Genomic DNA, 17760 nt, shown 5'->3' with positions numbered 1-17760 from the left:
TGGTCAATGAGTTTTTTAACAACGAAATCAAACAAACATGTAACGTGATGAGAGTTACAACCCTATGGACTTTGGACTTGTAACAAAATTTATCATTTAGCCATCTCTTTATTTTAATTATTTATTTACTTTTAACTTTCTTTATAAAAAGTTATTTCAATGAATATAGATTTTTATTATTATATTAAAACAATTAGGTTTCACACTTTTATTCATATTTTCCCAACAATTTTTTATGGAAGACAGATTATTGAAAAGCTATGTAAAATAAACTCCACTATTCACAAGAAGATAAAATCCCACATATTGTGCATTTTTATGCCATCGAGTTCGGGACCACACTCCATAGGTACAACTTCCTATTTATAATGTACAACTTTTAACTGACAATACTATTTTTATATATTGCAAAGTTAAATTACACAAGAATAAATAACAATAATACATTTTCAAAAAGTAGATATTTAGAGTATATTCTGTCTGGCAAATAAAATACCTGAACACTTGCTATAAACATTTTATATAATTTTGTTTATATACAAAAAAAAAAAAAGAAATTATAAACCATATATAAGGGTGTGTTTGATTACTTACTAAAACTATTAATTTATTCATTATTTATTTTGTTTGATCAATTGTAATAAAAAAAAGCCAAACACTCCAAATTTTCTGACATATAAACTTAAAACTTAGATTAAATAGTTAACTGAAGGAGTTGTCTTTTGGACCTAACCTAAGAAAAAACTTATAAACCTCAATGCATTATAACCTAACATTTTTACATAACTTATGGACTAAAAAACTTCTTTAGTTATAAGATTTCAGTTTTATTTATTTACTTATTCATTTTGCTTTTCATAAATGGTTATAGGGATCTATCCTAGTGTTAGACAACATTCTTGTGACTTAAAATTTTTTTCATGATTAATCTGTATTTAACATTTAAAAACTTGTGATCTAACTCAAGCTAGTTATCTTATATATGCTTTCAGCTAAAAAGTAGACCAATTGAATAACTTTTTATCCTTATTATATTTACAGTTTGAATAAAAACAACAGAATTTGAAAAAAGTAAGCCAATTATCAAACTATTAGTTATCTAAAGTAAAAATACGAACTCAATTTTCAACTTAATAAAAGATTACAAAGCACAACCTTGAAAATAAAAAAGAAAAGAAAAGGAAGAATCACCTCCTACATGAATTTTACTTGTAATTTAGCTCGAGCTAATTATTTCAAACTCATTTTCAACCTCGATTTTCTTGCATATTAATAGTTTATAATACTATAAATATGAGATTATAATATAGCTTCATACTTTTAACTTGTTATTATAAATCATATATTTATTTACAACAAGTAAAAACCTCAACAAATATACAAAACTAACAACCTTTGTCCCTCTCACCTCTGATCAATATATATGCTAAAACCACAACTATTATTCAATTATTACAAAAAGGATTAATTTTGTGTTTTTTTAGGGGAGTGTAACTGTTCATGGGTACTTGTACTTCTCTTATCATCGGTTCCACTACTCCTTCCTTGTAGATTTGGTATAGGTGGGAACCCTCTTTCTGTTTCTATTTTCCAAACCACAAATCTTTAATAATAAATATTCTCATTTCATAATCTTCTTGTTGTTGATCTGCCATTAGTTTTCAAGAAACTTAAAACAAAATGGGTGATGAGAAGCCTGAAGTTCTTGAAGCTGTCTTGAAGGAAACTGTAGATTTGGTAACATATTATGGATCTATGCTTCCAACCCATTATTATTTTTATAATTTTTTTTTACTGTTTTAACTTTTTCTTGATTTTTTTCTTTTTTGCAGGAAAGTATTCCCATTGAAGAGGTTTTTGAGAATCTGAGATGTAGCAAAGAGGGTCTCACAACTTTTGCTGCTGAAGAAAGATTGACCATTTTTGGTCATAATAAGCTTGAAGAAAAAAAGGTTCTTTTTTGTTTTTGTTTACAAATCTTGTAAAAATTTTGAATCTTTTTTTATAAAATGTGATGTGGGTATTTTCAGGAAAGCAAATTCTTGAAGTTTTTAGGTTTTATGTGGAACCCATTGTCATGGGTTATGGAAGCTGCTGCTATCATGGCTATTGCCCTTGCTAATGGAGGAGTAATAAAAATCCTATTTTTACTAATATTTTCTTGAAATTATGTTTAAAAATAAACTCTAATTGGATTCAAAACTTTGCAGGGAAAGCCTCCGGATTGGCAAGATTTTGTGGGAATTATCACTTTGCTCATAATTAATTCCACCATTAGTTTCATTGAAGAAAATAATGCTGGTAATGCTGCAGCTGCTCTTATGGCAAGACTTGCCCCAAAAGCAAAGGTATGATTCATTCTTCTTATTATTTTTAAATAATTCGACGGTTTGAATCTTGATTGATTATTTATTGATTTAAATTATTAAAAGATTCTACGGAAATGGAACGAGGAAGATGCTTCCATGTTAGTCCCCGGGGATATAATTAGTATAAAGTTAGGTGATATTATTCCGGCCGATGCGCGTTTGCTCGATGGTGATCCGTTAAAGATTGACCAGGTGAGCGGTCAAACGTTTATCTTGATCATGTGTTAGTATATCTTGTACTGAACCGGTGTACCCTTTATTTGTAGTCGGCTCTAACCGGTGAGTCCCTCCCGGTCACAAAAGGTCCTGGTGACGGTGTATATTCTGGCTCGACTTGCAAACAAGGTGAAATTGAGGCGGTTGTAATTGCCACCGGGGTTCACACGTTCTTTGGGAAAGCCGCTCATCTTGTTGATAGCACAACTCAAGTTGGTCATTTTCAAAAAGTAAGCATGAAAAATATTCGAACTTTACATCTGGGCACGAAAAATATTTAATCTTTGTATCCATGCACGAAAAAGATTCAAATTTTACCGTGAAAAATATTTAATCTTTGTATCTGAGCACAAAAAGGATTCAAACTTTACATCTGGGCTAGTGTGTTAATTCAAGAGTTTGATTATTTTTGTGATCTTTTAACCTTTTAGGTTTTGACTGCAATTGGGAATTTTTGTATTTGTTCGATTGCGGTTGGAATGGTGATTGAGATAATTGTAATGTTCCCCATTCAAGACAGACAATACAGGCCCGGGGTTGATAATCTTCTCGTTCTTTTAATCGGAGGAATCCCGATTGCTATGCCGACTGTTCTTTCCGTAACTATGGCTATCGGGTCCCACCGATTGGCGCAACAGGTTTCTTTTATAAAGTATATATTTTTATGACTCAACAAATTTTTTGAATTCTTACATCATCTTTCTTAAATAAAGTTTATGTTTTTATATGGTTCAACAGCTGTCTTAAATTCTTACATCATCTTTCTTTGATAAAGTTTTTATTTTTATATCAAAATTTTGAATTTAATGGTGTATTTGACAGTCTTTATGATTAATATAGGGCGCAATTACAAAAAGAATGACTGCTATAGAAGAAATGGCGGGAATGGATGTTCTTTGCAGTGACAAAACCGGAACTTTGACTTTGAACAAGCTTACGGTTGACAAGAATCTTATCGAGGTCGGTATTGTAGATGGTTTTTCTTTATATTACAAATTCAGGATTTTTTACATTTAGTTTGAGTTTTTTGAGTTGACTTAATTTGTTAGGTGTTTGCGAAAGGAGTAGACCCGGATACCGTTGTTTTGATGGCGGCTCGGGCCTCAAGAACTGAAAATCAAGATGCCATTGATGCTGCAATAGTCGGTATGCTGGCGGATCCAAAAGAGGTAATATTTGATTATTACTTAAGAAAAAGCATATGTTAGTTCTACCGAACTTTTTGAGGAAAGAAAATGCAAAAGATTGGTTTGTTAATGTTTCTTTACAAGTTGAAAAATACCCAAAAAAATATCAGGTTTTAGGACAGCCATAAAAACTTATTTGATTTGGAAGGTAATTGACCTTTTGTTTTCCTTTTTTCATAAACTAATTTCTAGAGATGGCAATCTTGACCCCTTTACTTATTCATGGGTCAATTTTGTTTCTGGTGGCGTATACGAGCCAAGCCAAGGCCGGGCTTGGCTCGTGAGTAGTTTTCAAGCTCGAGCTTGGCTCGTTTTATTTATCAAGTAATTTATATACATTTATAGTTCTATCATGATTTTGTATTTAACACAGAGTAAATAAAAATTATATAAATAATAGTCTTGCGAGCCAGCTCTAGCTCAATAAGTGAAGCTCAGGATCGTTTATTAAAAACGCTTATTTTTAGGCTTGATGTCGTTTAAGCTCGACCCGATTTGAACTTTTAGCGACGAATGGCTCACGAGCAGCTTGGCTCGTTTACACCTTTTGGTTTATCCCTTAGCACTCTAGTCAAAATATTTAGCAAAAATGAAAACGAGCCATATGGGTCAAACAGACTGAAAACGGGTCAAGCGGCCTTTTTATGTTATATATGATACCTTTATTATATTTGTAATCTTGTTGCTATTTTCTTATATAAGTTCACTTATTTTGTACCTTAATAGGCACGTGCTGATATTCAAGAGCTTCACTTTCTGCCATTTAATCCTACTGATAAACGCACAGCATTAACGTATTTGGACAATCAGGGTAAGATGCATAGAGTCAGCAAAGGTGCCCCTGAGCAGGTACATACGCGTGAAAATAAATTATAAATATATAAATAAGTTTCCATGCACTTTCTGTTTTACATGGGCTTTTTTTTATATGATCTTAGATTTTGAATCTTGCACACAACAAATCAGACATTGAACGTAGAGTTCACGCTGTCATCGACAAATTTGCGGACCGTGGGTTAAGATCACTTGCGGTTGCATACCAGGTGATTCATGATATTATATATAACCTAAAAATATATTATTATTATTTTAGGATTTTGTTTATATACCCATTTATATAAAAGAGGAAGTTCCTGAGGGACGGAAAGAGAGTCCAGGTGGCCCGTGGCAGTTTATCGGTCTAATGCCGCTTTTTGACCCGCCACGCCATGATAGTGCCGAAACGATACGAAGGGCTTTAAATCTTGGCGTGAATGTTAAAATGATTACAGGTTGGTTTTGACTTTTTGAGGTCAAATCTATTACTTTGAATAAAATGCAAGTCCTTGAGTTTTTTTTTGAAAAATATGACAAGAGCAAGGGTACATACAAAATTGCTTTTGCTTGAAAATTGGTTTTCAATCGTACTAGGTTTGACTTCAAATTCTATTTTTTATAAGAGAGCTAGAAACGGTTCTTTCTTTTCATTTATGTTGTTTAAAATTTTAAATTTTTATCTATTAATGGGTTGATTTGGGTTATTTTTATCTAACATGCCAATAAAAAATCAACTAAAAGTCAAACGGACCAATCAGGTTGAAGATGCCCAAAACGAGCTTTTTATGTGTATAATCTAACTATTACTATTATTATTATTATTATTATTATTATTATTATTATATAGTTTTGTAATCACGGTTGACAAGTGAGCTGTCCCAAGGTTGACAAGTGAGCTGTCCCAAAAGGATATTAAAAAAGTGATTTGGGTCGATTTATTATTTTTATCTCAAACAGGTCAAATAAAAGTCAACTTAAAGTCAATCGGGTCAACGTTGTCGAACACGACTCTTTATGTTTACAAACTCCTGATAATAATAATAATAATAATAATAATATAGTTTTGTTATCATAGTTGACAGGTGACTTGTCTATAAAAGAATTAAAAAAGTGTTTTGGGTTCTTTTAGGTTATTTTTATCTCAAAACGGGTCAAAGAACAGTAAACTAAAAGTCAAACGGGTCAAATAAAAGTCAACTAACAATCAAACGGGTCAAAGCTGCCCAAATCTATCTTTTTGTGTGTACCACATGCTAACTATTATTGTTATTACAATAATATGGTTTTGTAGTCATAGTTGACATGTAAATTATCTATAGACGATTTAAAATAAGTGCTTCGGATTGACCTGACCCGTTTCAAACAGGTGATCAACTGGCAATCGGGAAAGAAACCGGAAGACGTCTCGGAATGGGAACCAACATGTATCCGTCCTCCGCTTTACTTGGTCAAAACAAAGATGAGTCAATCGCTGCGTTACCCATTGATGAACTTATAGAAAAAGCCGATGGTTTTGCGGGTGTTTTCCCGGGTACGTTTATCCCCATCTAAACTGACCCGAACCGTACCTACATTAGTAAATCTAATTCTCTACACACCTTTTTAATTTCAGAACACAAATATGAAATTGTAAAACGGTTACAAGCCCTAAAACACATATGTGGAATGACTGGAGATGGAGTAAATGACGCTCCTGCCCTCAAAAAAGCAGATATTGGGATTGCAGTGGCGGATGCAACCGATGCAGCCCGTAGTGCGTCTGATATTGTTCTCACCGAGCCTGGGCTCAGCGTTATTATAAGTGCGGTTTTGACCAGCCGGGCCATCTTCCAACGGATGAAAAATTACACCGTAATTTCCCATTATTTTTTTTATATGCGTTTTGTTGAGCCGCCGGTTTGTTTTTTTTAATACACGTTTTGCATGAAACTGAAATTTTCAAAATGAAACGATAACCAACGGTTTGGTTTAATGTTTTTGTAAAAGTTGAATCTTCAATTCGGTTTTGGTCTAGCATGTAATTAAAACTAAAAAAAGCGGAATCGACTTTATGGATTTGCGTGCTTATTTTTGAATGTTATGTAATTTATAAGAATATTGTGACCCAAATATTTTATAGCTCAAATGTATAATTATAATATAATAATTAACTAAAAAGATTTGGGCTGAAAGTCGTTATTTTGGGCCAAAAATGTTTTCAGCCCAAAGGCTCAAGCCCCAATGGTAAAAACCAAAAAAAAAAAAAACTGAAACTGAACTGTTTTCAGTTAAAGCATAAGGATTGGTTATTTCAACAAAAGTTAGTGTTAGACCGCATACCTGTTTATTGATAGCCATAGATAACAAACCTGAAACATGTTAGAGCATTCTTAATGGGTTCTTCATCCCCATCTTTAAAATTTAACCAAAAACCCCAATTTCTCAAATTTATACACATTTTTTAAAAACCTCCCCAACCCATTCTCCATTTATATCTTCATATTCTTTTTTTTTTATTATTTATTTCTCTTTCTTCCATTTATATCTTAACTACTAAGGAGGGAGTTGAAAATGGAGTGCTTTGACATTGCTCTAAATTTGGAGATAGAGTTTGGAGATGGGGAATGGACTGGAGCCATTTTTTTTTAGATGTTTTCTTTAAATTTTAGAGATGGAGATAGAAATAGGGAACCTAATGGGAATGCTCTTACTTTTCAAAATCTTGTTATTTTTGCCAAACCACAGGGACCATTTTTGTAATAAACTCTTTTTATACTCTTTTAGATACATTTTGTTGAGCCTAATTGTATTCGGTCCTTTACAGATTTACGCGGTTTCAATCACCATTCGTATTGTGGTAAGTTACTCATGTCCATCTTCAATACGTATTTTGGCCCGTCTCGACTCTCGCCTTGTAATCTTTTTTAATATTATTTGCTTTCTGGCCAGCTCGGTTTTATGCTGCTGGCTTTGATATGGAGGTTTGACTTCCCGCCTTTTATGGTGCTTATTATCGCAATACTTAATGATGGTTCGGACCTTTTTCTCTCTTTGTTAGAACAAATTTATTATTATTAATATTATAACGTATAATAAAATAATTTTGGCTATTAAATTTAATTTCAGGAACCATTATGACCATATCAAAGGACAGAGTGAAGCCGTCTCCTCTTCCCGATAGCTGGAAACTAGCCGAGATTTTCACCACGGGTGTCATTCTCTGTAGTTACTTAGCCATGATGACAGTTATATTTTTCTGGGCAGCTTATAAAACAGACTTCTTTCCGGTACGTGCACATTTGAATTATTAGGGCTGCCGGGTTGGGCCAGTTCGCTAACAATCAAATGAGTCGAGACGATTGGGTATAGTCATATCGGGTTGGACCGGTTGGGTAAAAGTCAAAACAGGACGGCCTGGTTGGGTAAAAAGCACTAATGAGTTGGGTAACAGTCAAAACGGGTTGAGCCGGTTGGGTAAAAAGCAAAATGGGTTGGAAAAAGGTCAAAACTGTTTGAGCGGGTTGGGTTGGGTAAAATGAAAAACGAGTTGTGGGCTCGGTTGGGTAAATGGGGCCGGTTGGGTACAGGTTAAAAGGGGTCGGGCCAGTTGGGTACAGGTTAAAATGGGTTGGACCGGCTGTCTAACGGTCAAAATGGGTCGGACTGGTCGGGTAACGATAAAAACAGGTCCTGATTGAATAAAAATGTAAACGGGTCGGGCCGGTTGGGTAAAAATCAAAATGGGTCGAACCGGTTTGGTCGAAAAATGGGTCTGGCTGGTTGTGTAAAAAGCAAAACAAGCTGGGTAACGATCAAAGCGGGTCGGGCTGTTTGGCTCAAATCACTTCTAATAACTTGTGTTTCTAGCAACCTTAGACCTACATACACGATATTTTTTATTTAAGTTTTTTACAAACAAACCCGCAGCGTACATTTGGCGTTCCGACCCTTGAGAAAACAGCTCACGATGATTTCCGGAAGCTGGCTTCCGCAATCTACCTCCAAGTCAGCACAATCAGTCAAGCCCTTATTTTTGTAACAAGATCCCGCAGCTGGTCATTTGTTGAACGCCCCGGTTGGCTCCTTGTTATTGCCTTTGCAATTGCCCAATTGGTATGCTGCTAGCCTGCTATATGTAATAGTAAATTAATTATTATAATAAAAATGATATTAATAATAACTGTTTCCGGTTTATGCCAGATTGCGACATTAATTGCGGTTTATGCGAATTGGAGTTTTGCTGCGGTCGAAGGAATCGGGTGGGGATGGGCGGGTGTTATCTGGCTTTACAATATCGTGTTCTATTTCCCGCTTGATCTTATTAAGTTCTTTATTCGATATGCACTTAGCGGGCGGGCCTGGGACCTCGTTATCGAGAGGAGGGTACGTGCTGACTTTTTTATGGTCTAAATTTGGGCGGGAATGACGTTTTATTGATATTTCTTTTGTTTTTTTAGATTGCATTCACACGACAAAAGGATTTTGGGAAGGAGCAACGTGAGCTACAATGGGCCCACGCGCAACGAACCCTTCATGGGCTTGAAGTTCCCGACACCAAAATGTTTGGTGACCGAAATAATGTCACGGAACTTAACCAGATGGCGGAAGAAGCCAAACGGAGAGCTGAAATCGCAAGGTATGTAACACACGTTATGTAACATAATTACATGTATAATAATATTATTATGTTTGTGTTGGGGTTTATTATAGGTTGAGAGAATTGCACACGTTGAAGGGTCATGTTGAATCGGTGGTTAGACTCAAGGGGCTCGACATAGAGACGATTCAACAATCATATACCGTGTGAGACAAATGACGGGTAGTTTGTGTTTGGAACAACTGTCTTTTTGTAAGGTTAATTTCTCCTTTTTATTTTTTTTGTTTTATCTTGGATGGTTGCCCCAAGTATACTAGTGAACTGGGAATAGAGAGAGAACCTTTTATGATGTAATTTGTTGTGTATATGATGAAAAGCTTTTGGTTACATAGTTTTTGGACTTTGTCACTGGGTGCAGTTCGAGTTTGTACTTACGTGTCGTTCTAATGATCCCCAAAGCGTTGAACGTAACATGTCAAAAGGGTTGAAATCTTTGGTGTTTTATTAGTGACGGTTTTTAAACACGAGTGATATTGTATTAACGCTGTCAACTATAACTAAGATGCTCGATAATGCAACTAGTGCCACGTTGTATAAAGGTGGTGTTACTAACAATATAATGAAAATGGTAAACTAGAGAGCTTATTTTAATACATTATTATATAGAGGCGTTGATAGGGAAGGAAGGCTATATATGATAGACTGATACAAACACGTATTAAAGTACTACCGGTCATCTTCTACCAGCATCTATTTCTTTAGATAAAATATGCATTTCATGCTACCAAGATTGTATTATTTTGGTAAACCATACATTATTTTAGTAAAGATTAAACAACTTGTAAACGTTATCAAGTTGATAAAACTAGAATAGTTGACCGTATTCATGTACATAAAACTAGAATATTTAACTTTCACTAGTTGTACTCCATTTTTTTAGCAAAAATACGTCATTTGATACAAGACATACGTCATTTGGTAACTAGTCAGGTACCCGCGTGATGCAGCAGAATACGCACGACCGTGATCGGTGCCAGTACGTTCCTCGCCACAGTACGTACATATCCCGATGATGGTATGTGCTTAATGATACATCAGTCGCGTAACGGGGTCGGTGAATGCGTCACATAACGCCTACACACGAGTAATCTGGCACGCATAAATAAGGTCATCCACGTAACTAATGTCTGAACGCGCGTAACTTGTGACGAAAATCAAGAAGCAAAGATGAAATCTACAATAATTTCAAAACCACTTTTTAAACCAACCCGTTTTGACGCGAAACCCATTCTAACCCAACATCGTTTTAACCCAAGCTCGTTCTGACCTGACCTCTTTCAACCTGAACCCATTGAGAACCGAACCAAATTAACCATTTTTTTGTATCGACATGTTCTGACCTTAATTTGTTATGACCCATGAGCCGAACATGTCTGACCTTTTTCCGGTACTAATTGATAATAACGTAACCTGTTAATTTTTTTTAAAATTAATAAACTATAGCAATATGTACTTAAATTAAAGATAATAAAATGCTCATTTTTATGGTGTAATGTTTTTAAAAAAAATATCAACGTTTGAAAAATGTATGACAGTTTAAAAGTCATGGGGTAGTTTGTTTAGAATAAGGGCATATGTGTAAGTATTATACAAATTAACAAAAACTCATTGAAGTTGAAGGACTAAAATTGTAATTTATTTTTATTAAATTTAAAGTTAACCGATGTGCACGGTTCTGTTCGGTTATTAGCATTAACCCAACCTAACCGATCGATTATTGGTTCAGTTTTCGGTTAATAACCAATAACAAACTTAGGCTAAAATTTTGCTTAAATAATACATGAAATGAATGTTTAAATACATGAAATGAATGCATAACTATATGAAATGAAGGTTTAAATATATGAAATTGAGAGATTAATACATGAAATGGAGATATAAATACATAAAAATGATAGTATTAAACTATTAATGCATATAATACATGAAATAGAAGGAAAAATGCTTGAAAATATTAAAAAATGAAGAGTTCGGTTCGGTTAATTTTGGTTAATTCGGTTTTCGGTTATATCGTTCGGTTTCAGTTAACGATTCAGTTATTGCTCACCCCTATCGATCATTGATATGGTTAAAGAAAAAAGTGTCTTTAAAATCTTATAATTTGATGCATTATATGTTGTATTTAAGAGGTCATTTAGATACAACTTTTTCTTTATTTATTAAAGTAAATTAATAAACAAAAACTATAATACTAGTTAGAGAATACGTCTTTTTACAATGTTTTTGTTATTTGATTAAAAGAAGTGCTCATTTTAATTTTTTTTATATTATTTTTCTTAAAAGTAGCATCGCGTCGTATTTTTTTGTCTGTTTACCTTTGGTCTTGATGTAAACATTAGATTTCATTAAAATAATAATGAACTACTATATTTTGAAAAAAAATATAAAAGATCAAAATAACATTATATATTTTAGATTTAACATAATAAAACCATTATCATTAAAACATAGTAAGACTAGTGTGTGATGCTCGCGCTACATAAAGAGTATGTATTTGTTACATGATATATCGATAAGTTAATATAGATTGTATAGACTTTAACCTAAACGAGGGTAGAAGTAAACCATACGACTAGATAAACATGTGCAAATTTTAGAGTTAGCTTCAATTATCACAACTTAACTAAAAAAAATTACATTTTAATAAAGATTACAAAAATATATTTTAAGAAACAAGTTATAACTTTAGGGGGTGTTTGGGATTCCTTATTTTACCTCTTAATAATTTTTCATTAAGTTAATAAGTTGTAATATTGTAACTTATAAAACTTTTCCTCTCACAATATAATTAATCACAAACACCATATTACTTTTCAAAAAGTTAATAAGTTATAAGTTGATAAAAATAAGTAATCTCAGACACCCCTAAAAAGTTAAAACTGACATTAAGGGAGTATTAACAACAAATTAGAACGTTGATGGACTATCAATGAAAAGACAGCAGGAAAGTGGAGTGAGAGAATGAGGCAAAAAACACCTGGCTGGCAATTCCTTTAACCAGATCAACCATTACTAGATCCAGGGGAATGACGCTAAAAAACTTGTACATTGTGCGTTATAAGATATACACGAGTGATACTTTAGCTTTAACTCTGTTAAAATTGTTCGATGATAAGTTATGGAATAGAGAGAGATTCATTTAACTCGTAGAGATTGAATTTTGAGTGTCAAATCTTCACACTCGTAGATCTAATCTAAGAGAATGGAGAAGGCATTGACTAAGGCTGGAAGCATCAAAGCAGGCAGTTTCTGGGTCTCCAACAAGGCCAAAAGTTAAAAAGACAAAAGTAGCATTTAAAAAGAAATCTCTTCATCCACGACAGAGTATTATTATTATTATTATCGATCGGTACGGTCCAACCCGTCTAGAGTTTACTTCATTCATTCATCCACCCACCCATCCTTTACGGGAAAGTAACTTTTTATTGTTGTCGCAATCAAAATAAAATACTTCACCATGTGAACTAACATCAACTCAATAATTGTAGTAATATCAATTTGTTTTGAATCAAGTTCAAGCTATCTCAACCAACTTTTCACCATGGGAACAACCCTTCAGTTCAGGTATAGGTATGACTCTGTTTTTGTATAAAGTTTGAATCTTTGAGTGTTTCAATGGTTAGTTTGTAATGTTGTTAATCTGGTTAGAGGGGTTTTGGGTACTCAATTTGTTGAATTCTTTTATGTTTGTTTCGCTGAATTAGGGTTCATATTTTGGTCCACTTTATTTTAATTATAAAAACTACAGGAGATATTTACATCCTATAAAATTACGAGTGAGAAGAGAATAACGAGGTTTTCAAATATCACCTAATTTAATAAATAATTTTAAAATCATCCATTTTGATAAATAGTTTTTTCTTGCAATCCATTTTAAGAAAAAACTCTCATATTTGGTTTTGATGTAATTTGTTAGGATTGTTATAAACAGGTTTTGTATAGTCTAAAACTCGTTATCTAAACAAGAATTGGAAACATTTGATTTAGTTGATATACATGGACTAATCTTTAATTTTTGTATGTTTATATATATATATATATACATACATATATATATACTAACAAAAGAAAAGGAGAAAGGTAACGTACAAATAAAATTAACGTGCTAAACGTGAGAATCAAGTAGAGTAATTACATATACAGGTAGAGTAATTATGTAATTACACCATAGAGTAATTACATAATTACTCTATGGTGTAATTACATAATTACTCTACCTGTATATGTAATTACTCTACTTGATTCTCACGTTTAGCATGTTAATTTCAATTGTATTTGATCCAAACCCTATATATATATATATATATATATATATATATATATATCTACCTATACTAATAAAAGAAAATAATTCTGACACATGGCATTTTGAGATTAACTCTCACTATCAAATTCCCGTCAAATCACTTCTCTTCTATTGATGGAAAAGAAAAAAAATCTTGGTTTTAAATATATTTTATTGATTATAAATTCAACATACCGTATTAATTGGTCAATCTCCATTGATTGAATTATTAATGCCATAAATTATATTCTAAACATACTTAATATAAAAAAAAGTATTAATATAATAATTACGTGTCTAAATATATTTTCATTAAAATTGAAATGTATATATAAAAGAGTTCATGTTTAAAGAGTACACTAACATTCAATTTTTTGAGACAACTTCATATTAAAGAAAACTATAATAAATTTTTTTAACAAATATTTAGTCTTAAATATCATAGACAAATTTTCCATTATTTATATTTATTATAATACTATTTTGATAATGTGATAGTTGAATAATAGTGTGTTTATAAGAACAACATGAAATTGGTTAAAAAAACCTATTGTCGTTTTTGTCTATGACCGGATATGAAATGTATAATAGTTTTGTGAAAAACTTTAGCTACATCTTTCATATCGAAAGGTCTTATTATTTTAATTGTTGCTTCTAGTGGCATTACTTCATTATTGTATACCGATGGTAGAACAAACCATTTACAATTAATATTCAAATATATTCGATGATATAAAACGACTATATTTGTAATACATTTTTTTTACATAATATAAAGAGACTTATTATCTTTTTTTATTTGTATTAAATTATTCATTATAATTTATATATTAATTTATCCCGTGTAATACACGGGTTTCTAAAGCTTGTATATATATATGTTTAAGTTCAAGAAAGAAATCGAATTATTGCAAGAAATGAAAGAAATGAATATGGGCCGCTAGTTTTATTTTAGGTTTTAAATATTTAAAAATAATTAAAAAGATGTAAATGCAACAATAAATGCACACTCTCTCTCCAATAATACAACTAATATAATCATAATAAATCTCTCTTTAACTAATATATCTAACTAATTTAACTATAACAATTAAAAAGATAAAAACACTACTTTAGTTCTATTTTTTATTTACGCATTCTTCATTTTATTCAACATAAATACAATTTATTCATATAATAATACTCTTTATATTAAAAAAATAATTTCCACTCAATTTATTAGCATGTTTTTTAGCACTAAATATCAAAACATAATATATATTTTTTTCAATTGTAATGTCTATAAAAATTATTGTCATAAATAATAATAAAAAAATATCATACAAATGTATCCATTAAATGTAAACAATAAATATACAACCTACACAAAGTTATATAACATACACTTGTTTTGAGTGATAAAAACGTGCAACATACAAAAATCATACAACTTACATATGTAATTCGACATCAACAATTATATAAATTACACAAAGTACACATATCCTACACATGCGTAAGTTATATGTTTTTTGTATGTAGGTTATATGTTTTTTTATTCTTAGAACAAGTGTAAGTTATATGATTTTGTGTAGGTTGTATATTTTTTATTGACATTTAATGCAAACAAGTGTAAGATAGTTTTTTGTATTATTCATTACAATGTAACTACGTATTAATGGATATTGATATGTTGAGTTTGAAGAAATTGGTTTTGAATAAAAAGAAATTAATGTATGAATAAATTGTATTTGTGTAAGATAAAATTTTTCGTGTGCAGGTTATATGTTTTTCGTGTGTAGGTTATATGTTTTCGTGTACGTGTGTATTTCATTGATGATAAATTTTGTGTGTAGGTTATATGTATTTCGTGTGTAGGTTATATGTTGTCTTATTCTTAGAACAAGTGTAGATTATATGTTTTTATGTAGGTTGTATGTTTTTTGTTGATTTTTAATGCAAACACAAATGTTCTATCGGTAGTGACACAAATCCGGCAACTACCAAGTTAACGAGTAATCCTACAACGCCTATCTGCACCCCTCTGTTATACAACTCCACCATTCCATGATCACCCACCTATCCCCCGTATATATCACTCCCCATCCAGTCTGTGGTGTATAACAAAAAAGGGAACCATGCCAATGTGAAGAATGTCACCAACATCAACACCCAAATCGGCCGTTGTAATGCTGTGAACATACTGGGCTCGACCAGCGGCACAAACGGGACCTCAGGCACGGCCCAAAGGACCACTGCAGCTATCAACACCATGAGAAGTACGGCGATCAGAAAACATGTCTTCAGGTTGGCACAATAGTGTCATCACATGCCAATGTTTTGGTAAATGGGGATATGATGTGGAGGTGCTTGTACGACCCCAACACATTCCCTAACCCCATGAAGAAGTCAAAGAATGTGTTCCCGGTGCGGATCCGGTTGGAGTGTGAATTTGCAAGGTCCGCCAACAACGCTCTACAAGGTCCCTATTGAGTGTTGTTGGCAACGTCTAGGATCCAAAATCCTAAGACGAACACCCCTAGAACGCGATGTTTGATATGGCCACGTAAGCTATCACCCGCGATTACTCCTATATCGGTCGCGTAGCCGATGAGGAGCACCGTCACAAGTGCCACTGCCGGCGGCGGCGGCCAAACCACGATGTACATCGGTCGGAATAGTATCCAACGACCGGTTATACGATCATGCCGGAGACAGGGCCACAAAGCCATATAAAGGAGGAATAACGGTGAGGAACGCCAATGAGTTGAAGAGCCCAGCCGAACTGGACCCCGGTGGCGATCGCAACCACCATGATAGTTTGCCACAATGGTCGTTGTGGCGGTGGCTGGTGGTGTTGCGGCTGGTGCGATGGCTGTGTTTGTGTTTCCATTGATGCTAGTTTTAGTTAACTGGGTGGGTATGATGGCCGGAAGATGGTATACTTATTGAGTTATTGTAAATGGAGATGGTAATTGAGGAAGGTGGTATACTTTATGTAAATGGAGATATGATGATGTAATTTGTGTTTTACTTCTTACCATTTTTTGTGTTACGTTTTAAATTTATCTTGGTATCCACACTTAACACAAGAAGAAGGATTACTCCAATAATGCATTGTTTAAACTTACAAGTTACATGTTACAGCATGTTTTTTAAATATATTTAGAAATTTTATTGCGTATAAGCCATCTCCAGTAAAAATTTTCAAAAATCAGACTAATAAAATAATAAAACAAGTATTCCATCAACCTAAACAAAATAATAATAGACAACTTTCTAATTATGTTTTATCTATTGTACTCTTTGCTTTTTAGTATTATACAACCTTGTTATGTTTTACAAGACAATATTTTTGTGCTTTATTTATTGTTCTCTTAGCTTATTTTGCTGTACAACATTAGTACCATATGCATAAGAAGTTTTACTATACGCTTTCATTTACAAACTTTTCATTCAACGTTTCAGTCTAATTTTACAAGTTGCAACGCGCGCGTGTGGTTCAACGTTTTTACATCTATTTTTTCATGCTGACAACCCGTATCAACACAGGATATCTAAGTCGACTTAGTTTTATCTTTTATATTATTTACACGTTTCGTTTTAACATTTGCGCGTCAACAACTCCGCAATGGACGTGCGTGATTTAACATTTTACATTTGATTTTCGTTAGGTGTGACAGTCTTGATGCAAAGTGAGGTTTCGCCCCCTTCACCACATGACTTGAATAAAACGTTTCGCCATTAATTTTTTCATAGTTTTACGCCCCTCTCCGCAACCAGGGGAGAGGAGGCTTAATACTAGTTAAAGTTTAAGCACAAACTTAAAATTTATCGCGGATGGATTTACTCATAATACATATTCACCACATGACTTGAATAAAACGTTTCGCCATTAATTTTTTCATAGTTTTACGCCCCTCTCCGCAACCAGGGGAGAGGAGGCTTAATACTAGTTAAAGTTTAAGCACAAACTTAAAATTTATCGCGGATGGATTTACTCATAATACATACTTCATAAACTTAAAATTTCACTCAATGTAGCAGCAGAAAAGTACTTAATAACATTCTTGGCTGATGCCTGCGGATCTAAAGGTGTTAGTCAAGGAATATAATTGTTATGCTTTTTATATTTATAATCTTATTACCTATTATCATTTTTAATTTTGTATTACGTATACTACGTGCATATTGTTGGATCGTATTATGAATATCTTAGTTGCTTGACATTGTATAATCTCTGCCCGTAGGACTGTGGTATAAAAATACGTG

At 32.9% G+C, this 17760-nt stretch overlaps 1 protein-coding gene and 1 pseudogene across 1 annotated transcript; one reads left to right on the top strand and one right to left on the bottom strand.

Moving 5' to 3' along the window:
- The first annotated feature begins 1552 nt into the window (after positions 1–1552).
- Positions 1553–9574, top strand: LOC143556510 (plasma membrane ATPase 1-like). The gene is made up of 21 exons (XM_077045807.1): positions 1553–1737; positions 1833–1952; positions 2031–2129; positions 2211–2348; positions 2433–2561; positions 2636–2815; positions 3017–3223; positions 3426–3545; positions 3635–3754; positions 4499–4621; positions 4711–4815; positions 4899–5043; positions 5955–6119; positions 6201–6439; positions 7392–7424; positions 7517–7598; positions 7694–7854; positions 8495–8680; positions 8768–8950; positions 9025–9203; positions 9278–9574. The coding sequence occupies exons 1-21, from the start codon at positions 1681–1683 to the stop codon at positions 9372–9374; spliced, it is 2868 nt and encodes a 955-aa protein (XP_076901922.1). The 5' UTR covers positions 1553–1680; the 3' UTR covers positions 9375–9574.
- A 5867-nt stretch (positions 9575–15441) lies between these two features.
- On the bottom strand, positions 15442–17338 carry LOC143556516 (sucrose transport protein SUC8 pseudogene; annotated as a pseudogene).
- Between the last annotated feature and the right edge of the window lie 422 nt (positions 17339–17760).

Source organism: Bidens hawaiensis, unplaced genomic scaffold, assembly GCF_021521415.1.
Source record: "Bidens hawaiensis isolate Kalapana, Puna unplaced genomic scaffold, B.hawaiensis_p1.1 tig00018600_1, whole genome shotgun sequence".
Lineage (NCBI taxonomy): Eukaryota > Viridiplantae > Streptophyta > Magnoliopsida > Asterales > Asteraceae > Bidens > Bidens hawaiensis.
This window is presented reverse-complemented; position numbering and strand designations above follow the sequence as displayed.

Bases quoted from the DNA above. Each gene is read 5' to 3' on its own strand.
- LOC143556510 (XM_077045807.1), top strand. From the start codon at position 1,681: ATGGGTGATGAGAAGCCTGAAGTTCTTGAAGCTGTCTTGAAGGAAACT. The intron at 1,738-1,832 runs GTAACATATTAT...TCTTTTTTGCAG, and splicing joins TGAAGGAAACTGTAGATTTG to GAAAGTATTCCCATTGAAGA. The intron at 7,425-7,516 runs GTAAGTTACTCA...CTTTCTGGCCAG, and splicing joins CAATCACCATTCGTATTGTG to CTCGGTTTTATGCTGCTGGC.